At 38.9% G+C, this 21,306-nt stretch overlaps 1 protein-coding gene across 4 annotated transcripts; it reads left to right on the forward strand.

The window, feature by feature from the left end:
• The first annotated feature begins 1,079 nt into the window (after positions 1-1,079).
• LOC112991693 (SERTA domain-containing protein 2-like) lies at positions 1,080-15,811 on the forward strand. Of its 4 annotated transcripts, XM_064511982.1 has the most exons (4): positions 1,080-1,276; positions 4,279-4,397; positions 5,835-5,929; positions 12,152-15,811. In XM_064511982.1, exon 4 carries the CDS (start codon positions 12,156-12,158, stop codon positions 13,002-13,004), a length of 849 nt encoding a protein of 282 aa, XP_064368052.1. In that variant the 5' UTR covers positions 1,080-1,276; positions 4,279-4,397; positions 5,835-5,929; positions 12,152-12,155; the 3' UTR covers positions 13,005-15,811. The 4 variants fall into 4 exon arrangements, with proteins under 4 accessions (XP_064368052.1, XP_064368051.1, XP_064368054.1 ...); XM_064511981.1 differs by lacking the exon at positions 5,835-5,929; XM_064511984.1 differs by lacking the exons at positions 1,080-1,276; positions 4,279-4,397; positions 5,835-5,929 and adding an exon at positions 5,953-7,416.
• Positions 15,812-21,306: the final 5,495 nt, after the last annotated feature.

Raw genomic sequence — 21,306 nt, forward strand, 5'->3', positions numbered from 1 at the left:
CAGTCTGCTAATCCTAAAGAGTAACCAATGTGTCAGATCTGCTGTTTTGCTCCATCAGTAACAACTGAGGAGCTTTCTGGAGCATGCAATCACGTAACCTGCCTGAATGCAGGCTGTGTTCACTGCTCGGTGCATTTCTGAGGAAAACCTGGTGTGCGCAAGGGTGCTTAAGTTGGGATTTTTTGTTTTTACCGTGTTAGGAATAACCTAAGCCTGTTTTCTGAGAGAGAGGTGCAGTTTTGGGGGGAAATCATCAGGTAACCCATGCTATTGATTGATTTTGAGTCTTTTGTCAATCTTTGCAAATACTTGAACATCAGATTTTGAAATCTGGCTTGCATAAACACTTGTGCCAATATAACTTGATTACGTAAATGCCCACAGAAAGCAAATACAAAAGAGCTTCATCTTTCTTTTTTTTTTTTTTTAAAAAAAAGTGAATATTTATGGAAGAATTTTGCAATGTTTGATGTAGCTTTATCACTGCTTGAGACACGTAGGTGCCTTATTTCTGGCAGAGAGCGCCGTAGAAACAATTCTTTATGGAGGCCCTTGCAGTTCCACTCACTTAAATTTGACAATTTCGGCTTTTACTGAGGGTCGCCACGCTCCGTTTGTGAGACCGAACACCGGGGGGGTGGATCGGGGGGGATTTGAGGCCGAGGGTGAGCAGCGGCAGTGGGGGGAGGTTGTGCAGCCCCAAATTAAGGGTGCGCTGGGCCCCCGCCCTGCCCGCGTGTGGCGACGCCGCGTGCCGCCGCGTGCCTGCCCGCGCGCTCCGCCCGCCCTCCCCCCGGCCAGGGGCACCCGCGCCGCGCGGGAGGGGCCGCCTCCTGGAGCGCCGCGGCGGGGGACGGGGGAACTCGTCGGCGCCCGCCTTTCTATTGGACGAAGCCGGCGGGAGGCCCCGCCCTCCCTAGCGCTGCCCAGCTTTCTCATTGGTCGGCGCCGCGGGGCTAGCCGGAGCCCAACCCACGGGCTCGCCGGCCAGTGAGAAAATGGTTGCTGGGCAGGTTGAAAAGGCCGCTGGCCAATGGGAAGGCGGCCAGCTGGCGGGCGCGGTGCACGCAGCGCTTCCCCCCTCCCTGCCCCGCCGCTCCTGTGGGTGCCGCGGGCGGAGGGAAGGGAGGAGCGGAGGCTGCCGGGGCCCGGCGGGGGTGGCGCTCGCCTCCGCCTCCTCCTGGTCGGAGTCCCAGCCCCGCCGAAGGGAGCCCGGCCGGCTGGCTTGGGAGGGCACGGCAGGCTGCGAAGGAACGGGGGGACACTGCGCTCCCAGGTGCGGCGCCGGGCAGGGCAGGGTCGGGCGGGGCGGCGGCGCTGAGGGGCGAGGGAGGCGCCGTGAGGGGACGCGGGGCGGGAAGGAGCCCCCCGGCCTCAGCGGCGGGGGCTGGCGCGCCGGGGGGCAGGGAGGGCACGCGGCGCTGGGCGGGGGGGGGGGGCGTAACGGCCGCCAGGCGACCGTTGGGCCGGGCGGCCGGCTGGGGGGGGGGGGGGTCGGAAATCTCGTGAAGGGGCAGAGAGCCCCGCTGGGGGGGCGGCGGGGCTGGGGCGCGGAGGAGGGTGGCAGGGCTGGCCGGAGCGCGGGGGGGCCCGCGGAGCGCGCCGGGCTGCGGGGGCAGCGGGCGCCCGCGCAGGGGGAGCCCGGCCGGCCGGGCGTGAGGCGCAGGGACTGCGATGGAAGTTGTTAGCGCAGTTATAATTAGCTTGGCCGGGGTCTCTGGTAAGCCGGAGAGGAGGAAGGGGGAGGAGTGTAACTTTTCGCAGCTCAGGAAGCCCAAGGTTGTCTCTGGTTACTGCTGCCCATTGCTGCGGGGGGAGGTGCAGGCAGCCGCTTGCAGGAAGTACCAACTAGTCTCCTGCCACAAAGGCCAAATGGTGGCAGGCTCCTTTGGGTTTTATTAGGACTTGTGCACCCGGAATAGGAGCTGGAGGGAGGGTGGCAGGAAAGGGAGACTTTCTCAGAATCGCTGCTTTTTAATTCTGGTACACGTGATCGCTGCCTCTTAATAGCGAGTGTCCTGCGTGTTTGCTGCAGTTCACATTTTTAATAACTGCTGTTCTTGTTTGTCTCAGTAAGTGCATATGTTTGTCTGGATTACTAGTAAACGGGTAAGGCTGGAGTATAAGCCTGGTCTTTCCTATGTGTATCCTAAATTCACCTCATTAATAGATGCAGGTAATAATTTCTGCCCTAGATAGGCCTGGAATTTTTCAAGCTATGTCGGAGCAGTTTATTTCCAAAACCATAGGTAGGACCCCTGTGCAGTAGTTTTCTTCTTTATTTTTTGATTCAGCCAAGGTCCTTCAGTTTAAGCAGTTCTTAAGTTAACCGCAGTACAGAAAATGCTATGGACGTGGAAATGAATACTGTGTCTGATTTCCAAAGTGACCCATAAACACATAGTAGAAAACTGCAAGGGAAAACAATAGAAGAAATGGGGAAAAAAACGTATTTTTTCTGCTCAGCGTGTAATTCATCCTCTTTCACAACATCTATGTGTCTAGTATAATTAAAAAAAAAAGCTGATTATAAAAATGAAACCTAGTAACTGCACCTCTGTACTTCCTATTGTCGCTCATCTCAGTGTGAAATCACATAGGGAAAAAGCATAACCCCAACAGTCAATTTTGTAGTAATCTCTTAAAGTATATAATAAAGTAATTTAATTCAGAAACTCCTTGAATTTCAACTTTCTCTAGCAAGAGGTCAGACTTTTAAAATACAATAAACAGGATTTTTTTTAAATGACTTCAGGCTTTTTTCCCCTCAGGTATTGGAATCTAGAACTTTTTAATGTTTCAGTGTGCTTGCTAGCTTTTTTAGGGTTCATTAATGCTAAGTAGACTTCATACTTTAAATACTTGTTCTTTTATATTAAATAGAAAATGTAATAGATGTACTTCTCCCACTATAACTTAACAAGTACAGTTTAATAAGCCTCAGTAGTGCACTTTTAAAGTCTTGCTGTTTAAAAACAAAAAAGGTTGTGAATCTTCATTTGTCTAGTCATTTTTATTTTATTAATCACAAATGGCATGGATCTTCTTATGCTAGGAAAGAAGCCAGCTTCTAGAATGAGGAGGAAGATATTACTGTAGTTATATTACTGTGGGTTAGATTTGGCATTATTAGGTCATGGGCATTTTACTGCTGCGTTATTGCTCTTCTGTTCCAAGATTCTATAAACAGAGGAGCCTTTTGCTAGCGTCAGGCTCTGAGTTACTATGTTAAATGAACTGTATTCATTTATTTCTCCATCTCTCTAAATATAAGACTGGCTTTTATCATGTGTTATTTTAAAAATAACTTAAAAATTCTTAATTCTTGATCATGAAGGAATGCATCTGTGTAACACTGATCTTTGCTCTCATGTTGAATTGGTAAGGTAATAGGACTGCAGTAGCAAGGGGAGTATATGTGTATTGTGTAGACCCAAATGTAATATACAATCCAGAAGGTAGGCTGTTAGGCTGTTTAAGGGCTTTAATTCTTGGACTTAAAAAATGTACGTTCTTCAGGCAGAGCTGAGACCTCAAGAGTATGGACCACAGTTCTTTCTGTATCTCCTAACCTATCCCATAGTTTACTGTCACTTCAACCTTTTTGGGTATCCCTAGGTTTCCTTGATCTAATCCATGATTTAATCTGTGTAGCTGTTGGCAAATTGCAGATGTTGCTTTATCAAGGTTCTGATGAAGGTGATACTACATTGAATATTATATGCAATCATAAGGCATCATGCCAGCTATCTTCTCATAATGATTTTGTGTCTGATGAAAATGTGTGTATTTGATGAAAATGAAAGTTAGGGAGCACTTTGGGGAATAATTCTTTAAGAAAGTCCAAGACTAAAAGTTGAACTCCTTTTGCATTCTGTAATTATCAGGGGATTACTTTGAAATGTGTTTCTTTACAGTTTATGGTATTGGCTGTCATGATGCATGATATCTGAGATGATTGTTAATTGGTGTATAGTAACTTGAAGAGGTATTGATGCAAATTGTAATGCTAAAGCTTACACTTGGAGGATCAGTGTTCCTTTATGTAGTGTTTGTTCATGAAAGATCATTTCCACCTTCCATGTGTTCACAGATAAAATTATTACATCATCTTATTTCAGTGCATTTATGAACTTCAGTTTTTCTTATTTCAGTTTAACTGTTTTAATAGGATTTAGCACTAATCATTTAGTAAGTTTTATTGGGCTGTGTGCTTAATACTGTTACTAAACAAATCTCATAGTAATGAAATATTCCTCTAATTTTTTTTCTCCAAAGTCTCATCATCCTACCTCGGTGGATGGCTTGGACTCTTGAATAGTTCAAGAGTCTTGGATGACCACACTTTATGCAAAATCTGGAATCTTCCTGCCTGGACTCCTTCTCATATTTTAAGGGTAACTACTTGTATGTTTTATAAAATCAATCTTATGTACATAATTCATGTTTGGATAATCACTGTCACTCCAATGAGATTTTGCTTAGGTGGAACCATGGTTGTTGGCTTCTTGTTCTGGGTTTTGTTTTTCATGTTCTAATTTAATTACAGTTCAGTTTTACTATAAGAATTTCTAGGTCTAGTAACTTTTGATTGTGTGTTTGCTTTTGCTCACTACTATTCTTCCTTAGTTTACATGATTCCAGGTCCTTTTTCGTGCTAGACATCTAGTGCAAATTCCTGAAAAATATCTGCTAAGCACACTTGCATTAAGAACATAACCTGTCAGCTTTATTTGCAAATGTCAACTATATCCAAGTAGAGGGGGCGATGAAGGAGAGAAGTGACAGAGCTTTTTAAAGGATGCATCTTTTTTCTCTGACTGTGTTACTCAGCACCTTTTTCTATATAAGCTTCTAGTGATAGATATCAGCTGTAAGAATATATTTCATTTATTGTTGTAAATGGCCCAGAGCCACTTGTTTTGGCCTGTAGAAAGTACACACCCTGACAGAGGGGCCTTTTTGTCCAGAGTGAGATGTTGTGCTTTGAACCTTACCACAACTGTGGTAGTCTATAAAACAAAGCTGTTACCAATACTTTATAAAATAAAAAGGGGGTAGGGGACTTTCTAAGATATCTTAAGTGCAGAAGGTTTTCAGATCCAATTAGACATGGTAAGAGTAGTTGATTCTTTTCCCAGCTAACTTTTAAATGGAGGTAAAACTTGCTCTTAAGTGCTTTGTAAACATCAGTTCAGCCCTAAAGTATTACTGTAGGGTATATATTTGTTCTCTGCTTCTGCAAATAGTGAAATGACGGTGGGAGGGTTATGAATTCCAGACTCTATTCTATGTTAAGGTTAGTCTTCCCCTCATTTCTTTCTTCTACTTAATTAATGAGTACTCTTCAGCCTATTTTTGCTTTCAGAATGTGGGCAAGGATGTTATTCTTAGGTATGTGGGTTTTTTGGTTTGGGTTTTTTTTTTTCAGTCTAAATAGTAGCATGTCTTGCTTCTGTGTTCCAGTTGCATTAATAGTAAGAGAGACACTTATGTGCTTTATATGTCAGGATTTGGTGACCAAAAAGCTAACATTAATGAGCAGCTATTTCCTGGTCCTTTCTGCTTCCTGTAAAGAAGTTGTTACAGAGGAGCTTAGGTGTGGGAGTAAGCTGGTAGGACTGAACTCCTCCCTATATGCACACTTATAGCCACATGTGCCTTCTCAAACAGTTGCTCATCTTCACTAAGTTGGGAGCAGGAGGTGAGGAGAAAAACTTAATGCCATTTTTAAATATTTTAAAATGTGTTTAGATCTGGGTTGCTTTTTACTTTGGTATCTTTTAATGTGTTTAATTCTTCTTCCCTCACTTCCTCTTAATTTTTACTAACAGCCAAGATGTGATGTTATGGGAATCTCCAACATTTGCTGAGGACACCAGATCAAATACACTGTTCTGTGTAGTCTGTTGACAGCTTACTGTATTACGTAAGTCATGTTTAAGTGATCAGTGTTAAGTCCGGATGGGAAGAAAGGATTTATACCGTGTCTGTTACCTGTATCTTTAGCTTTACCTTTTTACTGGGCAGCTTTTTATGCTTGGAGTGCTAATCAAGACCCAGTCCACCATTTAATTAAAATCATTAACGAAATCTTGTTGCCTGATATGTTATCTGTGCTGATCCTTTGAGGGGGAGGGGAAAGATTATCATTAAATACTGTGTAGTATACATGAAATAATTCTGGGAAGTATCTATTAACTATAGGGATGTCTGTCTTCTTTTGTGATTCCTGTAGATAGGTGTGTGCTTATGAAGCATATGTGCATGAAAGAGAGGGGAGAGCAGGAAATCAAGTTATGAATTAGCTTGTCAGTCAGTAACACAAGTCTACAATCCAAAGAGACTTCTCTCTGTCTTATCTGTTACATACTTTACACAGTTATGAGCCCTAGGAGACTCTGAAAGGAAATTAGTCAAATTATGATAGCAAGGTATCCCTAATTTCAATGTTAATATGAGTTAATACAGTTGCATTACTGAAAACTGGATGGGCAGCTTTCACTCATGAGATGCTTATACCTATTCAAATCTAGCATCTTATCTGATGATAAGCAGTCATATTTATCACCTGAGACAGTCTTAGACACTGTGCCTTTATGAAAAGTGTCAGGCAAGCTTGAATTTAATAATATCCTAAAAAGTAAAACCAGAAGGGACCACTATTGATCATATGATTTTTGACCTGCACATAGTGTGGCCAAGCACTTCATTGGTGATCTTGCCATTTAAACATATTTTTAGTGGTAGATGAATAATTCTTGCGTAGTTGGCTGTGGTGCTTATTTTGTGCATGAAAAGTACACGTTCAGACAGCTTAGCTGTGTCAGTCATACTTTAACATGCTTGTGTTTTTGAAACTTTTATTTACTGAAAATGAAGCTCTATGCGGTTACAAGTTATAAACACTTTGTCCTGCTCTTGAAACATTTTGTAAAAGGTGAGGAAGAGGAAATTAGTAAGTAGGTTGCCCAGATAGAAGTAATTAAGGGTTTTCACTTGCTGCTTTCTTCTTTGTGACCATTTCCAGCTGCACTTCCTAACCATGTGTCAGTGGCAGCTGTGCTGCAGTATCAGACCCTGTGACAGATGGAGCTGTGTTTTTCCTCTGAAATGGTGGCACGAGTCCTGTATTGTCCACAACACTTTGCAATGTGAATGTTTCTTGGTAGCCTGGAATGTTGCTTCTGAGTAGCTTCAATCTCTGACGAGGCCTGTTTGTTTGGTATTCTGTGCTGATTTTCCAACCAGTGACGTGCCTCTTCCCTCTTTAAGTTTTTTCAGACTTGGATACAGTCTAAGATTACAGAGCATGGATGCTTCCTCCCAGCTTAGCAGGGAGAAGTTGCTATGAAATGTCCTCCACGAAACTGAAAGGAACTGCGGAGTATGCTGTCAGGGGGGCAGAATTTCTAGGTATAGGCTCCTTTGTATTTCAGAGACATGGATGGAGAGTTTGACACTCCTAAACATTAAGAGTTCACTTTGCTTCCTTTTCTCCACATACAAAAAATAATAAAGCATTAAAAAACCTTCTGCCATAAGTGGCCTGTAACTAGGTTTGTGTTAATATAATGAGAGGAGATGAGAGTGTGCCAGGAAAAAATACTGAGATGTGGTGTTCTTCATTGTTCTTGTTTTTTCATGACAAAAGATTTTGAATAGAGGAGCTTTCTTTTTTCTTTCTTTTTTTTTTTTTAATTTGGTCGCTGAACTTTTTGTTTAAATTCAAGATAAGTGAAGCTTTCACCTTGCCTTTTTATTATTACAGATATGTGTGTACCTCGCATCTGAAGATGGAATAAACTTTAATGTTTGTTCATTTTACTTATTTACAAATTACAGAGTTATCAGAATGGCATATTCCAGAATCCTGTTGCTGATCCAATTTTTTGAGATCTGGGCAAATTCCTGGAATTAGCTGGGAGCAAAAAGAGTACATTTTCTAGACACTCCTTGTATTTTAGTAAGTCCAACTTGTGTTTCCCTGAACTGGTTGTGCAGTTCTGTCAGCTGACTCAATGGACTGACAACTGTACAGCAGTTCATAGTACAGAATTATTTGGGTATGGAAACATGGATTTGTGTGTGTGTGTTTTGATTTTTGTTTTCGTTAGTACCAAAAATTGAAGTGGAGGAAACACTGCATAATTAAACAGTATGATCAGTATCTTATATTTTAAAGTAACATGATCAAAAGAAGAGCATTTGATTGGTTGTGGGGTTTTTTTTTTTTTTTTGTTAAACACACAATACTATTAAAGGGCAAGTTACTTGGGCAATATGGAGTAGCTTGTTAAGGATATGACCCTGTCAAAGATTCTTACACTAGAAAATAAAGCAAAAGGCCTGATAAAATGTAGATTAGCTGGTAACAAAGGGGCTTTGTATCTTTTGTAGGTCAGCAGCTGAGAGTGTTTGACACAGAACTGAAATTTAATGTCTCCTGTAGCAACCATGACAGTAGTCATTTTTAAATCGACTGTAGCCGTGATACTCTGGTACCAAATAGCTTTCCAAAATTCTTTATATAATGTCTGAAATCATTTTCTCCTATAGGGAAACTTAAGGATCCTTGAAACTAGCAAAAATCATACTAAACAGGCAGAATTCAGGATCCTTCAAATCTCAAACAAATGTTTTGTTTAAAAAAAATTAGAGTGGGGAGTCTGTTAAGTAGAAACATTTGAAGTTGGAGCGAATAAGGTTTCTTAAACTTTATAGTTCAGATTAGTGTCACACTGAAACCTTGTTACATATTTCTAGAATACTCTGGGACAATTTTTTTATTAAGCAAGTTTGGGGGAGAAAAGGGAGGGTGTCTGCATATATGAACATGAAATATTTAGTCTGATTGGACTACCATGTGTATTTAAAAGTTAAACATCTAATTTAAAGTGTTTTTTTGTCAAAGTATGTGTTTTCACATCCTTTTTCCTTTTTAAGCTTGCTTACAGAATTTAAATACCAGCATGTCAATTGCTAGTATCTCAAAAGATATTATTCGTATTCAAATGGATAAAAGCCTAGTATTTCCTGTGCGTATAACGACGCATAAGTGTATTTTTAAAAGATATATTAAAAAGTAGTGAAGTGGCAAAATCAAACATTATGAATTTATGAAATGTGAGAATTGTTTTTCCCTCTATGGTCTTAATTTAGCTCCCTTGTAAGTATGAATTTTGGTGTATTTATTATTTTCTTTAATTATGTTAGTGGGGGGGAATCATAGTGTGCAGTGCCTGGAAAGGATGGTGCTTAGTGAACCTGTTTTGATGTATATTTTTATCTTTTATAGTAAGCATATGGGGTCATGCCTTAGGTAGTACACAGCATTTAAACACTGCTTAGAAAGGATAATCAATAATTTTATTGTGAATTCTACAATTTGCAGACACTATTTAGATTACATTGGTATTTTTAGCAGTTAGTAGTGGGTATGTTTAGTAGTATTTTTATTCTAAAGGCCAGCATAATTCACACTTTCCTTAGACTGTAGCTAAAGTTATCAGTTTCTGACAGTATTGTTGATAGTTTGATTGGGGACACCTGTTTCCCCTCCTCCCCCCCCCCCCCCCCCCCCCCCCGGTACTTTGTGTAATTACATATGATGCTTGAACTTCATGTCCCAATTATAATTTCTGCTGACTTTGTTTGCAGTTGAGTCCTCAAAACTATCTGGTTCTATCTGTTTTAAACTGAGTGCTGGGTATGTCTTAAATTTGTCTCCTGTCTGTCTTTCTGGTGTGTCTTACTGAGAAGTACGCGCTGCTTGCTTTCTTTCCTTTCAGAGGAGTCAGAGTTCTCTAAGAATCTAGCACAGGCAGATGGATGTAGCCATGGAGCCCTGCAGTGCCTCCTGCAAATCTGGAGAAATCCCAAAAGTAAAAGAGGCTTTATCCTTCTGCCATCTCCTTGTCCCCAAAAGTCTAGCAACAGGCTAGCAGCTGGCAGCTGCAACAATCAGCTGAGCTATTGCTGGCAGTATCCAGTGCTCACATGAAAAGGAAGTTGGGAGGCCCTCTGCAGCGTGCGGGGTCTGGATCATTGTGTATGAAGGATCTGCCCTTAATCTGCCACTGAGTGTCTAATTTATGATGATTTTTTAATTGTTTGGGAAGGATATCTCTGTATTCTATCGATACACCAAGATGCTGCATATAATCAAGATCTTACCGGTGTTTCCTGCTGACGATATAACTCCTTTTCTGTGTATGTATGAGTGATTATTTAGTGCTGGGTACTCTGTTCTCTGAAGTTGTCCCTAGTAAAAAAGTTAAAATTTGAATGGGTGATTACTCAGTATCCAAGCGTGTATTTGGCTGGATCTCATGTATTTTAGATGTGCGTACAATCTTTTGTTTTAGTGTGTGTTATAGATTACCCGCTTCTATGCAAAAGTAAAAAAGTTGACTGAAAGCAACTAATTTTTTTTCCATGTACCAGAATAGGTCAGCTTAAAAACACCTTTGCTAGCCTGCAGCTGGATGTCTTCAGTGTTAAGTCAGTAGCAGATTGTGAACCTCTGCCCATGAGCAATGATCATAATCCTTTGAGCTGTGTGGCCTAGCCAAATTTTCTCCCACCTTATAGCACGCTTAAGTAAACTAGTACACTATGGACCAAACATAAGGATACTATGAGAGTCTCCATTTACGGCCATGTTGAAGTCAAGACAAGTATTCATTGCTCCCCCTCATTCACAAAACTACATAGAAAGTAGTCAGGTTGATCAGGCATGATTTGCCCTTGGTAAATCCATGCTACCTGTTCCCAGTCACCCCTTTTTTCATATGCTTGGAAATGGCTTTCTGGAGGATATGCTCTGTAAACTCGGGGACTGTGGTTAGGCTGAACTAATGGAAAATCTTTGTATCAGATAACTCTTGTCTTTTATGTTTTCTGGGAGTTGGGAAAGTTGGGAGTAATTCTGTTTGTGTTCCTGAAAAAACAGGTGTGATTTTTGGTTTTCTTAAACCTGTAAATTGCAATATTTCACTGCTGGGTTCAGTGCCTGTTGCAGGCATGCATTTTGGGCAGCAATTAAAATTGACTGTAATGTAAGCAACTAACTGCCCCCCCCCCCACCCCCCCGTGTGTGCTTTTTGACTCTTTAAGTCTGCTTATGTCAATGTAAACATTCAGGAATTTATATCTCTGAAATGACAGTATAAATGCTAATAGAGAAGAATGTATATTTTATGCAGTCCCTGGCTGACTTGCATTTACTTGATACACCATTAGTAATATGTACTTCATGAGCATGTAAATAGTGCACCTCTGCTTATAACTGCTTTAACTGAAGGCAGCTTTCTTTTGTATGAACTAATAGCCATTTTTTATTGCTTACAAGTTTATCTATTTTTTATTAGGGTAAATAGTGTACTCAGTAAATGCTACTGCTGTCCTGACTTAGTCTCAAAGTCCATCTTCTAATTATGTGGGATACAGAGGGCATGTCGTGAACAAGACAAGTCTTACTGTAGCTGGACAGTTCAACTGCAGCTAAACAATTCTTAAAGGCATCAGAGGAGAGGGATGATCTCTGCACAAGAGAAATTGAGCAAGATGTTAAAACTTCAATGAGATGAAAACAGGTGTTGAAACAAGTTTTAAAATTTTAATTACTGTACCTGGTAACAAACTAATTTTAAAACAAAAATGATGAAATAGCCTGTGCAGTTGTTTTAATCCATAATATACACCTTCATTTCATGTGGACATAAGACTTACAGACATTTCTCTTTAATAAACTTCTTGCATGCCATTTAATCTTAAAGGATGAGCCTGAAAAACACACCTAGCCAAATAGTTTTTTAAATAATTAAATTCATGTTCTGTTAGTAGAGTTAAAAGTAGACCTTAAACAGATCAACTTAGAAGTACAAAGTTTTTTTGTTACTGTTAGTTACTGTATTTTTTTTTGCGCTAAAATTTTGCTGTGAAGTAATATGGCTGGAAGGTGCATCATCTTGATGAAAACAAAATTTTGTGTATGATTTCATTTTGCCTTTTTACTGTTTTACAGCATCAGAACCCATTTAAATTAACCAATGCATTGTATGCTACCTACTTTCCAAAGTGTACATTGAGAATTTGCAGAAGCAGCGATAGTCTTGTCCACAGTTAATTTAGAATTTTTGTCTTCCAGGTTCATGTTGGGGAGAGGCCTAAAACGCAAGCTGAGTGACTATGAGGAGAACGTGGCTGGTCTCTCTAGTGCCTTTGATTCCAGTCGAAATCTGCCATATCCACTTAAGAGGCAGTTGGTGCTTAATATGTGCCTCACCAAGTTACAGACTTACAAAATGCTGGTGGAACCGAACTTGCATCGTTCTGTCCTCATAGCCAACACAGTACGGCAAATTCAAGAGGAAATGAGACAAGAGAGTAGTCAGCCAATTAATGTCTGCACTGGCATTACTCCTAGTTCTCACAGCTACACAGGGATGGAGTCATCTGGAATTTCTCTTCAGTTGCCTTCAGGTATTAGTCAGCAAGAGTCTAACTGTTGTGACTTGCGGTCTGTAGAAGACCCAATTGAAAACAGCCTGCTGATAGTTTCAGATGATGATATGTCATCTGCTATTTCATCTATTCTGAAGGATTTAGACTTTGTAGAAGACATAAGCCCACCTACTTGTCTGGTTCCTACTGGAGATGACCAGCCAAAGTTTCCAGAAAATACCGGTCTAAAACTAGAAGATGACAGGCAGGATTTGAAGGGAGCTGAATGCGTGTTTGGTTCCTTTGAGATTTCAAATTCAACCAGCTACTTGAAGGATTTGGCAATAGATGACATTTTCGAAGATATTGACACTTCAATGTATGATTCAGACTTTTGTTGCCCTCCACTAATGCCGCCCAGACCACCACCTGTTGCTACAGAAGAACCATTGAAAACCTTTCCATCTTGTAATTCGTCTTCAGCAAGCAACATTCAGATATGTAGAACAGATCTGAGTGAATTGGACCACATCATGGAAATTCTCGTTGGATCCTGATGCTTGTTTTACCCAAAGATACTTTCCTGACTGCCACTTTCAGTTGGTTTAAGGATAAAAGCCACTGGAAAAGTTCTAAAGAATTCCTTAAAACACAACCTAAAAATAATTTGTCTATAGGGGAATCTTCTAAATATTTCCAAAATTTATAAACCAAAAAGTGGCAGATTTTTTTTTTTTTTTAAGAAATATTTATTTATCAGAACTGTGCAATCATCTTTTTCCTTCCAGGGTGTATGTGGAACAATAGGCACATACCCGTATCACCCCTCATGCCTCTTTCAATAAACTTTTTTAATGTGCAATTTTTAATTTGTCAGAAGAACTTACATGCAAAACAAAATTCATATGAGATGATCTTTTACAAAGCCTCCACTTTATTTTTAATATCAGAGTCTATGCCAAGTTGGCATACATCAAGTTGCATAGTTGGATTTCATGGATCCAGCTGCATTACTAGAGATGGGTATATTTTAAAAATGAGACACATTTTGCTTTCTTTTGGTCAGAAAAGCAGATCAAGACACTTGTCAACAAAGTCTCTTGCATTTTCTAAAGCATTCAGAACTATTTATTTTTGTAAATTTTATAGTCTTTCTACATTTTACTATGTTATTTCATCATAGTTCAAATATAATGGACTTCTAGTTGGATGTGTTTAGCACTACCTCTGAGCTGAAATGCTTTAACTCTTTCCAGTGCTTCGTCTAAGACTGCAAATCTTTTTGTTTCTGTTTTTTTTTTTTCTTGGGAAAAATACTTCTAACTCATTAAGCTGATTCTTTGACAGTGACCTAGCTGATTTGTGAAATCAAGGGTATTCAATGTTTAAAAACTAAGTATTTACAAATGTAATTTATATGTAGGTTGTGCAATTTAACATTTTTCTGTCAGTATTATGTGCTTAGATTTTGAGTAATCTCGGCATTCTTTAAATTAAAACTTACTGTGTACAGGTAGCTTTTTAATCTGTTTTGGAAAACACTGTCTTTCAACCCTGCTTTCACTACAAAGTTTAAGATGATTTTTATGTGCAATATTATTTAAAAAGATACACACTTTTATACCTGGCATTATAGAAAGAAACGCTTCGAACTTAAAACTTCTAGCACCTTTGGAGGATACCTGAAGAGTCAGCATTTCTGTATCCTTTAAGAAACAAAGCTGAGAACACTCTTACGGCACCAGTGCTTACTGTTTTGAATACTCCTGAAATACTCATTTATATGTGGTGAGTCAGTACTGATGACTAAGTACCGTCATGCAGCTGTATTTGTGAGAGCTCAGGGGCCTGACCGCTCGGATGTGGCGTTAGGACTGGGGCCTACGTGTGTTTTGGAAGCATCGTGATGGTTGCTGATGATTATGCTGCAGATAGTACTGAAGAACCAGGGGAGGAGGGGGGTTGTGTGTGTGTGCGGGTGTGTATATAAATATATTATAAGCGCACTCATTAACTGAAGATGACATTTGCAGTGAGAACTATTTTTCCATATGACAGTTGGGATACTGTGTTTCAGCTTGACCTGAGGTCTGTGTTGACCCTTGCTTTTGTCTTCTAAACTATACACTTGCACACTTCAGTTTTAAACTATAAAACTTCTATTTTGTTCTTGAAAGCTGCAGCACCTGTCTCATGGAAAAACTTGTAAAAGCTTTGCTTTGTGGGTTTTTTTGTTTTTTTTCCTTTTTTGTTTGTTTTTTTTTGCTTTTGTTCTGCTGCAGCTTTTCATGAATGGGGCATCTGCAGAGGAAGAAAATGTTCCCCACGTGTTGCATCTCATAAGAGTTGGAATCCTGGACCTACTGAAGGGGCCAGGATGTCATCTGCTATTTCTAGTCTTACCGGATGCTGTAGCACACTTAATTATTTTATTACTTACTGTGACTGTTTTGGTTAACAGTTAGCTGCCAATACAATTTGGTATCCCAAACCAGTGGAGAACCAGTTCAGGTTACATCCTCACAGCCATTTGGGTTGTTTAGCAACCGAAGGGTATAAATGTATTTATATGCATATAATGTATTGATTCTAATATAAAACTTCTGATCTAAAGTATTTTGAATTGCTGGATAAAGGGATTTGTTTGAAGAGTGTATAAATAGTTCTTGAAGAGGTACAGCTTCAGAATGTACACAGATTGTGCATTGTGTATAGACTACTCTGGCTTTTCCTCAGCCTCTACTTTTGTATTAAAGATATGCCTGAATAAATCCTTGAAATATTAAGGGCCTTCTGCACTGTGATGAAGCAGAGTTTTGGCTAAAAACGTCTTTAAATTCAGTGATGGGGAATGAAATGACTGCATCTAATTTCTTTTTTACAATTGAAAATATGGAATGTTACTATGCAGCAAAGATCATATTTTGGTATGAAACTTGTATCATGTAGCAAATAGTGAACATGTAACAAATCCACTTACCTTGCAGCCCTACAGAAACATAAGATAGAAGAAAATGTACTTTTCAGCATTTACATGCAAAAGGCATTTTTGTACACTTCAGAAATGGATCAAAATTGTTGGTAGACATTTTATCAACAAATAATTAAAAATGCAGTTTTTGTTAATGTGCTTGCTGCAAATCTCTATTTCTAATTGGTTGCTTGCATCACAGTGCCAAGACCATAAACTGGTATGTAATGCAGTTTGGTTATTTATGGAATTATGTGCAAAGGGAAATTTTAAAATATGCACAAACTAATTTTGAACTCCTTCCATGTAAAATGAAGCTAGAGGCTAGTTGTGGTGGACCTATTTATTGTATGTTTGGAAATAAAAGCCACAGTTTTGCAGTTTAACCACTTACATCTTGAAGCCTTCAGTATTTGAATGTTCTAACAAAACAAAAAAGTACTTTGACAACCTTCTTTATTCCTTCTACTCATGAAGATATAACACTTTTCCCTAGATGGTTGTTTTCATAAATTTGTTGTCTTTCTTAGAAATATTAAATACCCCATCTAAGGCTTTGCATCCTCTTTTTGCATGAAGATTCCTGTCTTTACAGAACAAGGGTTGTCTCGCACAGCATTTTTTTCTAGCTTGGGTGGAGGGGGATCCTTACTGTGAGCCACTGATACACATTCATTACCTTTTAGCCATCCTTGTGTTTTATTTATTTTTTTTTTTGGGGGGGGGGGGGTCTGCACTAGGTAGCTAAGTCTTCCTTGTCCATGCAGTTCTTAGTATTACTTTGAAAGTTGCCATGCTTGAAATAAAGTGTCAAATACAAGTTTTGATTATATATATTTATGCATGTATACAGATGATGCAACAGACTCTCTGCTTTTTGGTCTGGGAGGAGCATACAGCTGAACTCCAGTGCTAGTCAGTGAATTGACTGTGCTGATGCAGATTACACCAGCAACTTCAGGTTTAAAGATTTTTCTGTTTTGGACCTCTAAAATACTTCTACTGAGCCACTGACCCTTCTGCAATGAGCTTAGTTTTATTGATAAGATTGTTGTTATTGGCTGCTTCTTACAGAGTGGGGGTTCCCACCTTTTGCCCTGGGCCTGCTGACCACAGTTAGAAAATCATGGGTCTGAAAGTAATTCCCTTTTGGGTGCGAGGTGGTTGCTGTCATGGCACTGGCCCTATTACTACTGTCTGTTCTACTACAGCAGGACACTTCTGACATTGCACTGCAGGAGAGAAGAGAGCTGCTCCTGTTTTGCTCCATCCTGAAATCTGGTAATAGAAAAAAGCTGCCTTTATTGAGGTATACTGCAGTTTAACTTTTTAAGAAAATACTTCTCAAGTATTGCTTTCAGATCACATTGAGACTTTTTAATGGTGCTGTAATATTTCTTGCATGTTCCTCAGTTTTAGCCACTGCCACACTGAAGGATTTGAACTTCAGAAGCATGCCAAACAGCACAGTGCAGTTATGGTTTGAAAGATGTGGCTAGCTGAGGTGTTGAATGTAATATTCAGAATGCTCTGTCTGGCTCAATACTCTCTGTTGTGGAAGTAAGTCTTAAAAAAACTAATTTTCCAGCTCAAGTGAGAGTAAAATACATACCCCTGAGAAAATAACCTATGCAGTACTCCTGTGAGGAAAATGAGTTACAGTTAGTTGCAAAACCAACTTTAATTTTGAGCTATTAAAATAGTACTAGCAGAATTCAAAAATGAAGTCATTAAGATGCAGAGGTGTGGCTATAAAAGTATGCATTATTAAAGCAGAGATTCAGGGAAGCAAGATTTTTTGCATTAAAGTATTTACCAACATTTACAGGCATCTTGCCTTTATTAGAAGAAGAAAGAAAAAAAAAACCCTTTGAGTTGCAAACTTCTTTCCAGACATTTTTTCCTCATTAGGATCCATTTATCCAAGCAAAGCACTATGCTAGACTGGCTGTGCTTTGGTACCCAACTTGTGCTTTGGGCTGACAAATTCTGAGGGTCTGCTTCATATTTCAGTAGAAGGAACTGAGAGCCTCTATTAGACTCAACTGAAGCAAGCCTGTCACAGCTGCTTGCTGAGTTGTTTTTCTTTGAATCATCAACAGTAGATTTGGCAAGCTAAACTCAGATCCAGAGTGAAGTTTGCATTTTAACAATTAATTTGAATGCAGCTCATTTTTTAGCTAAATGTGCCTGCAGTCCTACCTGGCATATGAGTACTCCAGGAAGTTCTCAAATGTTCACTGCTGGAAAGATCAGTGTTGCTTATAAATTCTGTAATTACCCTGAACTTTGAAAATAGATGTAGCGTTTCAGAAGTCATATTAAAGAAAAGAGCCACATGTCTCAATGATGCACAAAAACCTAGAAAATGATTAAATGGTGCCAAACAGACTGTAGCAACATATGCACTGTTCAAATTAGATATAGTACAGCTCAGGGTGCAAAGCTCTTGAGCTCCCAGCATTGGATAAACTGCCCTTTGTTGCTAAATCAATATGGAGATTTGCCTGTGGGGCAGTTTATGTTGTCTCATGGAATTAATATTACCCAAAATATTGTAAAAAGTCCACAGGCGATTTTAAGCTAAACAGACAAAGTACATTTAGCTGAGGTAGATAAAAACAATTCATTTGAAGCACTGAAGGAAAGATTTTATTTTTATAAGGAATTGGTATCTGCAAGCCAGTAAAGATGAAGTGGTAAGGCTAGTAAAAATATCCATTATATTCCAACAAGTTAAAAGCATTGCAACTGTTAAGTGAATTTTTACTAACATGAAAATCTCTAGATTTACTTAGGGGATAATTTTTTTTCATTCTAGTCATTCTTGTATTAAGAGCTAGAAATACTAAAAACAAACAAACAAAAAACACACTACACCACACTGATCCATGCTAAATGCTTAGCAAAACTAAGGCTTGGTTTAATTCTCCCCAGTGTAAGTTGTCATTCAAAAAAATGAGAAAAAAAATTGTGAGGGAAAAAACTACTTGAGTAAGTATATAAGCATTGAATAATAGTAGTGAAAGGAGTGAAATTCTAGTTTTTCACTCATAGATCTTAAGAGTATAAGTGAATAATACAGTTCTCCAGTCTCATATCCTAAAAAGGACAGGTCAAAGAACCTGTTGTTCAAATGTGGTTGAGGCCCTGCAATTGTTGCTCATGGAGAACTGCTCTTGGAAAATATTTCCGACAAGTGAATCTTGTCAGTTTTCAAAAAATATACTTTTAAAAGCCAAAAATGAGCTGATACTAATGTTCTCCCTTTTAAACACAGTCTTTTGAAATTGTTTTTACTTCAAATCTTTTCTATTTTCTGTTTTGATCTATGAAATCCATTATGGCCAAGTTCAGTGTTCTAAAGTTTAAACTTTTAAAAGTTTTTTTGTTTATTTGGTTTTTTTTCTTTCTTTTTTTTTTTTTCTTTTTTTTTTTTTTTTTAAGTATTTTGCATATGTCTAACAAATGCTGGGCCTGTGGTACACTTAGAAACCATAATGGGGTCCAAAATGTGTTTTTTTTTTTTTTTTTTTTTTACCAAATTCTAAGTATTTTTATTTGAACTTTTAAAATAAGGTCCACAAATACTGGGAATACATTGTTTCTAAGACAAAATTTTCTTTCTAAAACTGTGCCTGTCTACTCTATTCAGTTTTAAATGATTGTTAAAATATGTGCTTTTTCCTAAAGTTTTGTGTTCTAGCTTTGACCACACTTTTCACTGAAGCAACATTTTCAGTCTTCTGTAATGTAGGTGTTCTTTTTTCCACAACTCTATTTACAATGTTCCTTCTATAAAGAGAACATTTCAGTAGTTACGTTTCTGATTTGAACTTCTTAGAACTTTGGTCTATGTATATTTTTCCCCCTCTAGTCTCAAACCAAAATCTTAATGTTATAATTTACTTTGAAGGAAAAAGGCACTTCTGTCTAGCTCCGCTGGCTAAAACTCTTACCCTGTTTTGGTTTTCACCTTTTCAAAATCCTAAGTAAATGTCAAAAGTCTATGGTATTTACTTTCTTTCCACAAATACAACACAGTACAGTAACATGTTCAGTTCATCAAAACTAAGTAAGCTGCAGCTAAGAGCTCACAACTAAGATTAGAAATGGTAAAATTCATAGCTTAAATCATACTAAGATGCACAATTTTACTTCCTCCATGCACCATTTTCACAGAATAAACACCTGCCACTTTTTAATCTTAAAGTTGTATTTCAGGAGCTGGTAAGTAGCTGATTGTTAGCATGACTGGCTTCATGCCAGGGAAAAAACCGCAACAAGGAAATGACAAAAGGAAATGAACACCAAGCATTTGTGCAAAACACATCTGAAGGCTTTCCCTCATGCCTTAACAACAGAAGTTAAGGTTACTTTTACACTCTACACTAGCCCTAAAAATGGTCTACTGCAATTCAGTTTGGAGAGGCTTGTCTCCCTGAGCATGCTCCCTCATCACTTAAGGGAAGCAGAGCCTAATTTTGTCTTTGTGAATATTGCTCCCCCTGAGTATGCTGATTGTGTCCACACTCAGATGAGGGCTGCCAAGACACCCAGAAACTCTCAGCTGAGTGGCATTACTTTTCAGTTCTGTCAGAGTCAACCTGAAAGAGATGAACTTGTTCATTTCAGACTGAAGAAAGAAGTCAAAGTTCTCACAACCAGCACTGTCTTGTGGAGCCAGTGTTTAAAGGCATTAAGGGGTCAGGTAGCCCAAAGCATGGGGTGGCGGGGGGGAAGCTGCCTTAAGTGTGGAGTGTTCAGTGTTTTTCCCCACTGAATCATAAAGGGCTGAGACTTTTTCTTCCAGTTCTCCTGAAACCTGGGCAGGGCTGTAAGACCTGCTGCTATGACTGAGACACTACATATTTACTGCTCCCCTGGGGTAATAGTGCAAAAGATTATCTGCTCCATTTATCAAATGTTAATGAAAAGAAAGCAACTTTAATGCCCAGAAAGAGGGTCACAGGGAGTCTGGTACCTCAGTGTTATACATGCTACAAACCTCTTCCCTCCCTTAGGGAAAAGCCTAAGAATGAGATTTTATTCTGGTAGCTGATTTCAATAATGTTTCTTTCCAGCTTCAAATTTCCACTTATCATTTATTGGCAATTTATTGTTTTGCGAGTTTAATGCTACAGCCTCTCTTTAGTACATGTTTAAGTGCTCTGAAAGACTTGTAAGGGAAATTCAAAATGAATATGCAAAGAGTCAATTAAAAAAAAAAAAAGATCCTGCTACTTGCCTAAATACAATTAGTATTTTCACCTCCCTCACAGCAGGAAATCCACAGCAACTGCCTCAGCCTAATGCAAAGTTTTGCTAGTCTAATCAACATTAGCTTAAAGTGAAAACAAAGTTAAGCCCCAGTTCAGAAACTACTGAATATGTGAAAACAGGAAATAGTTACTGATAGAGCTTCTTAAGTGTCTCATCAGGTTGGTGTTTTTATGCAACATTTTTCAAAACACAAAACAAAAGCAAAGAAAATTACACCTCACCTTAGATTACTATTAAGGGAAAGTTTTTGAAAACAGGAAACCCAGTGTTAAGTGAAGTTAACCCTGCTCTTATACCCACATAGAGTTTTCAATCTAGCCATGCAGAACTCCTCCTAAGACAGGAAAACTGCAGAGCCACTTTCAAATAGCACTTATTCAAATAGTCTGTTTCTATTTACTGAGTAAACACTATACAGTTATCTTACACTAATAGCACTGAGGCATCAAAAGCATTACTAAAGTTAGTAAATAATAGCAATTTTATTTTCACTGCTAAACAGTTTGCTAGATTAAGAGCTTGATTCCAGCAGCTTTATACAGTTCTTTAAGAACAGACTATGCACATTATTAACTAATGGATTTAATTTTGGAATATCCATGTTT

The sequence above is a fragment of the Dromaius novaehollandiae genome, chromosome 5, assembly GCF_036370855.1.
Source record: "Dromaius novaehollandiae isolate bDroNov1 chromosome 5, bDroNov1.hap1, whole genome shotgun sequence".
Classification (NCBI taxonomy): Eukaryota; Metazoa; Chordata; class Aves; order Casuariiformes; family Dromaiidae; genus Dromaius; species Dromaius novaehollandiae.

Excerpts from the sequence above, each read along its gene's own strand:
- LOC112991693 (XM_064511982.1), top strand. The coding sequence starts at position 12,156 with ATGTTGGGGAGAGGCCTAAAACGCAAGCTGAGTGACTATGAGGAGAAC.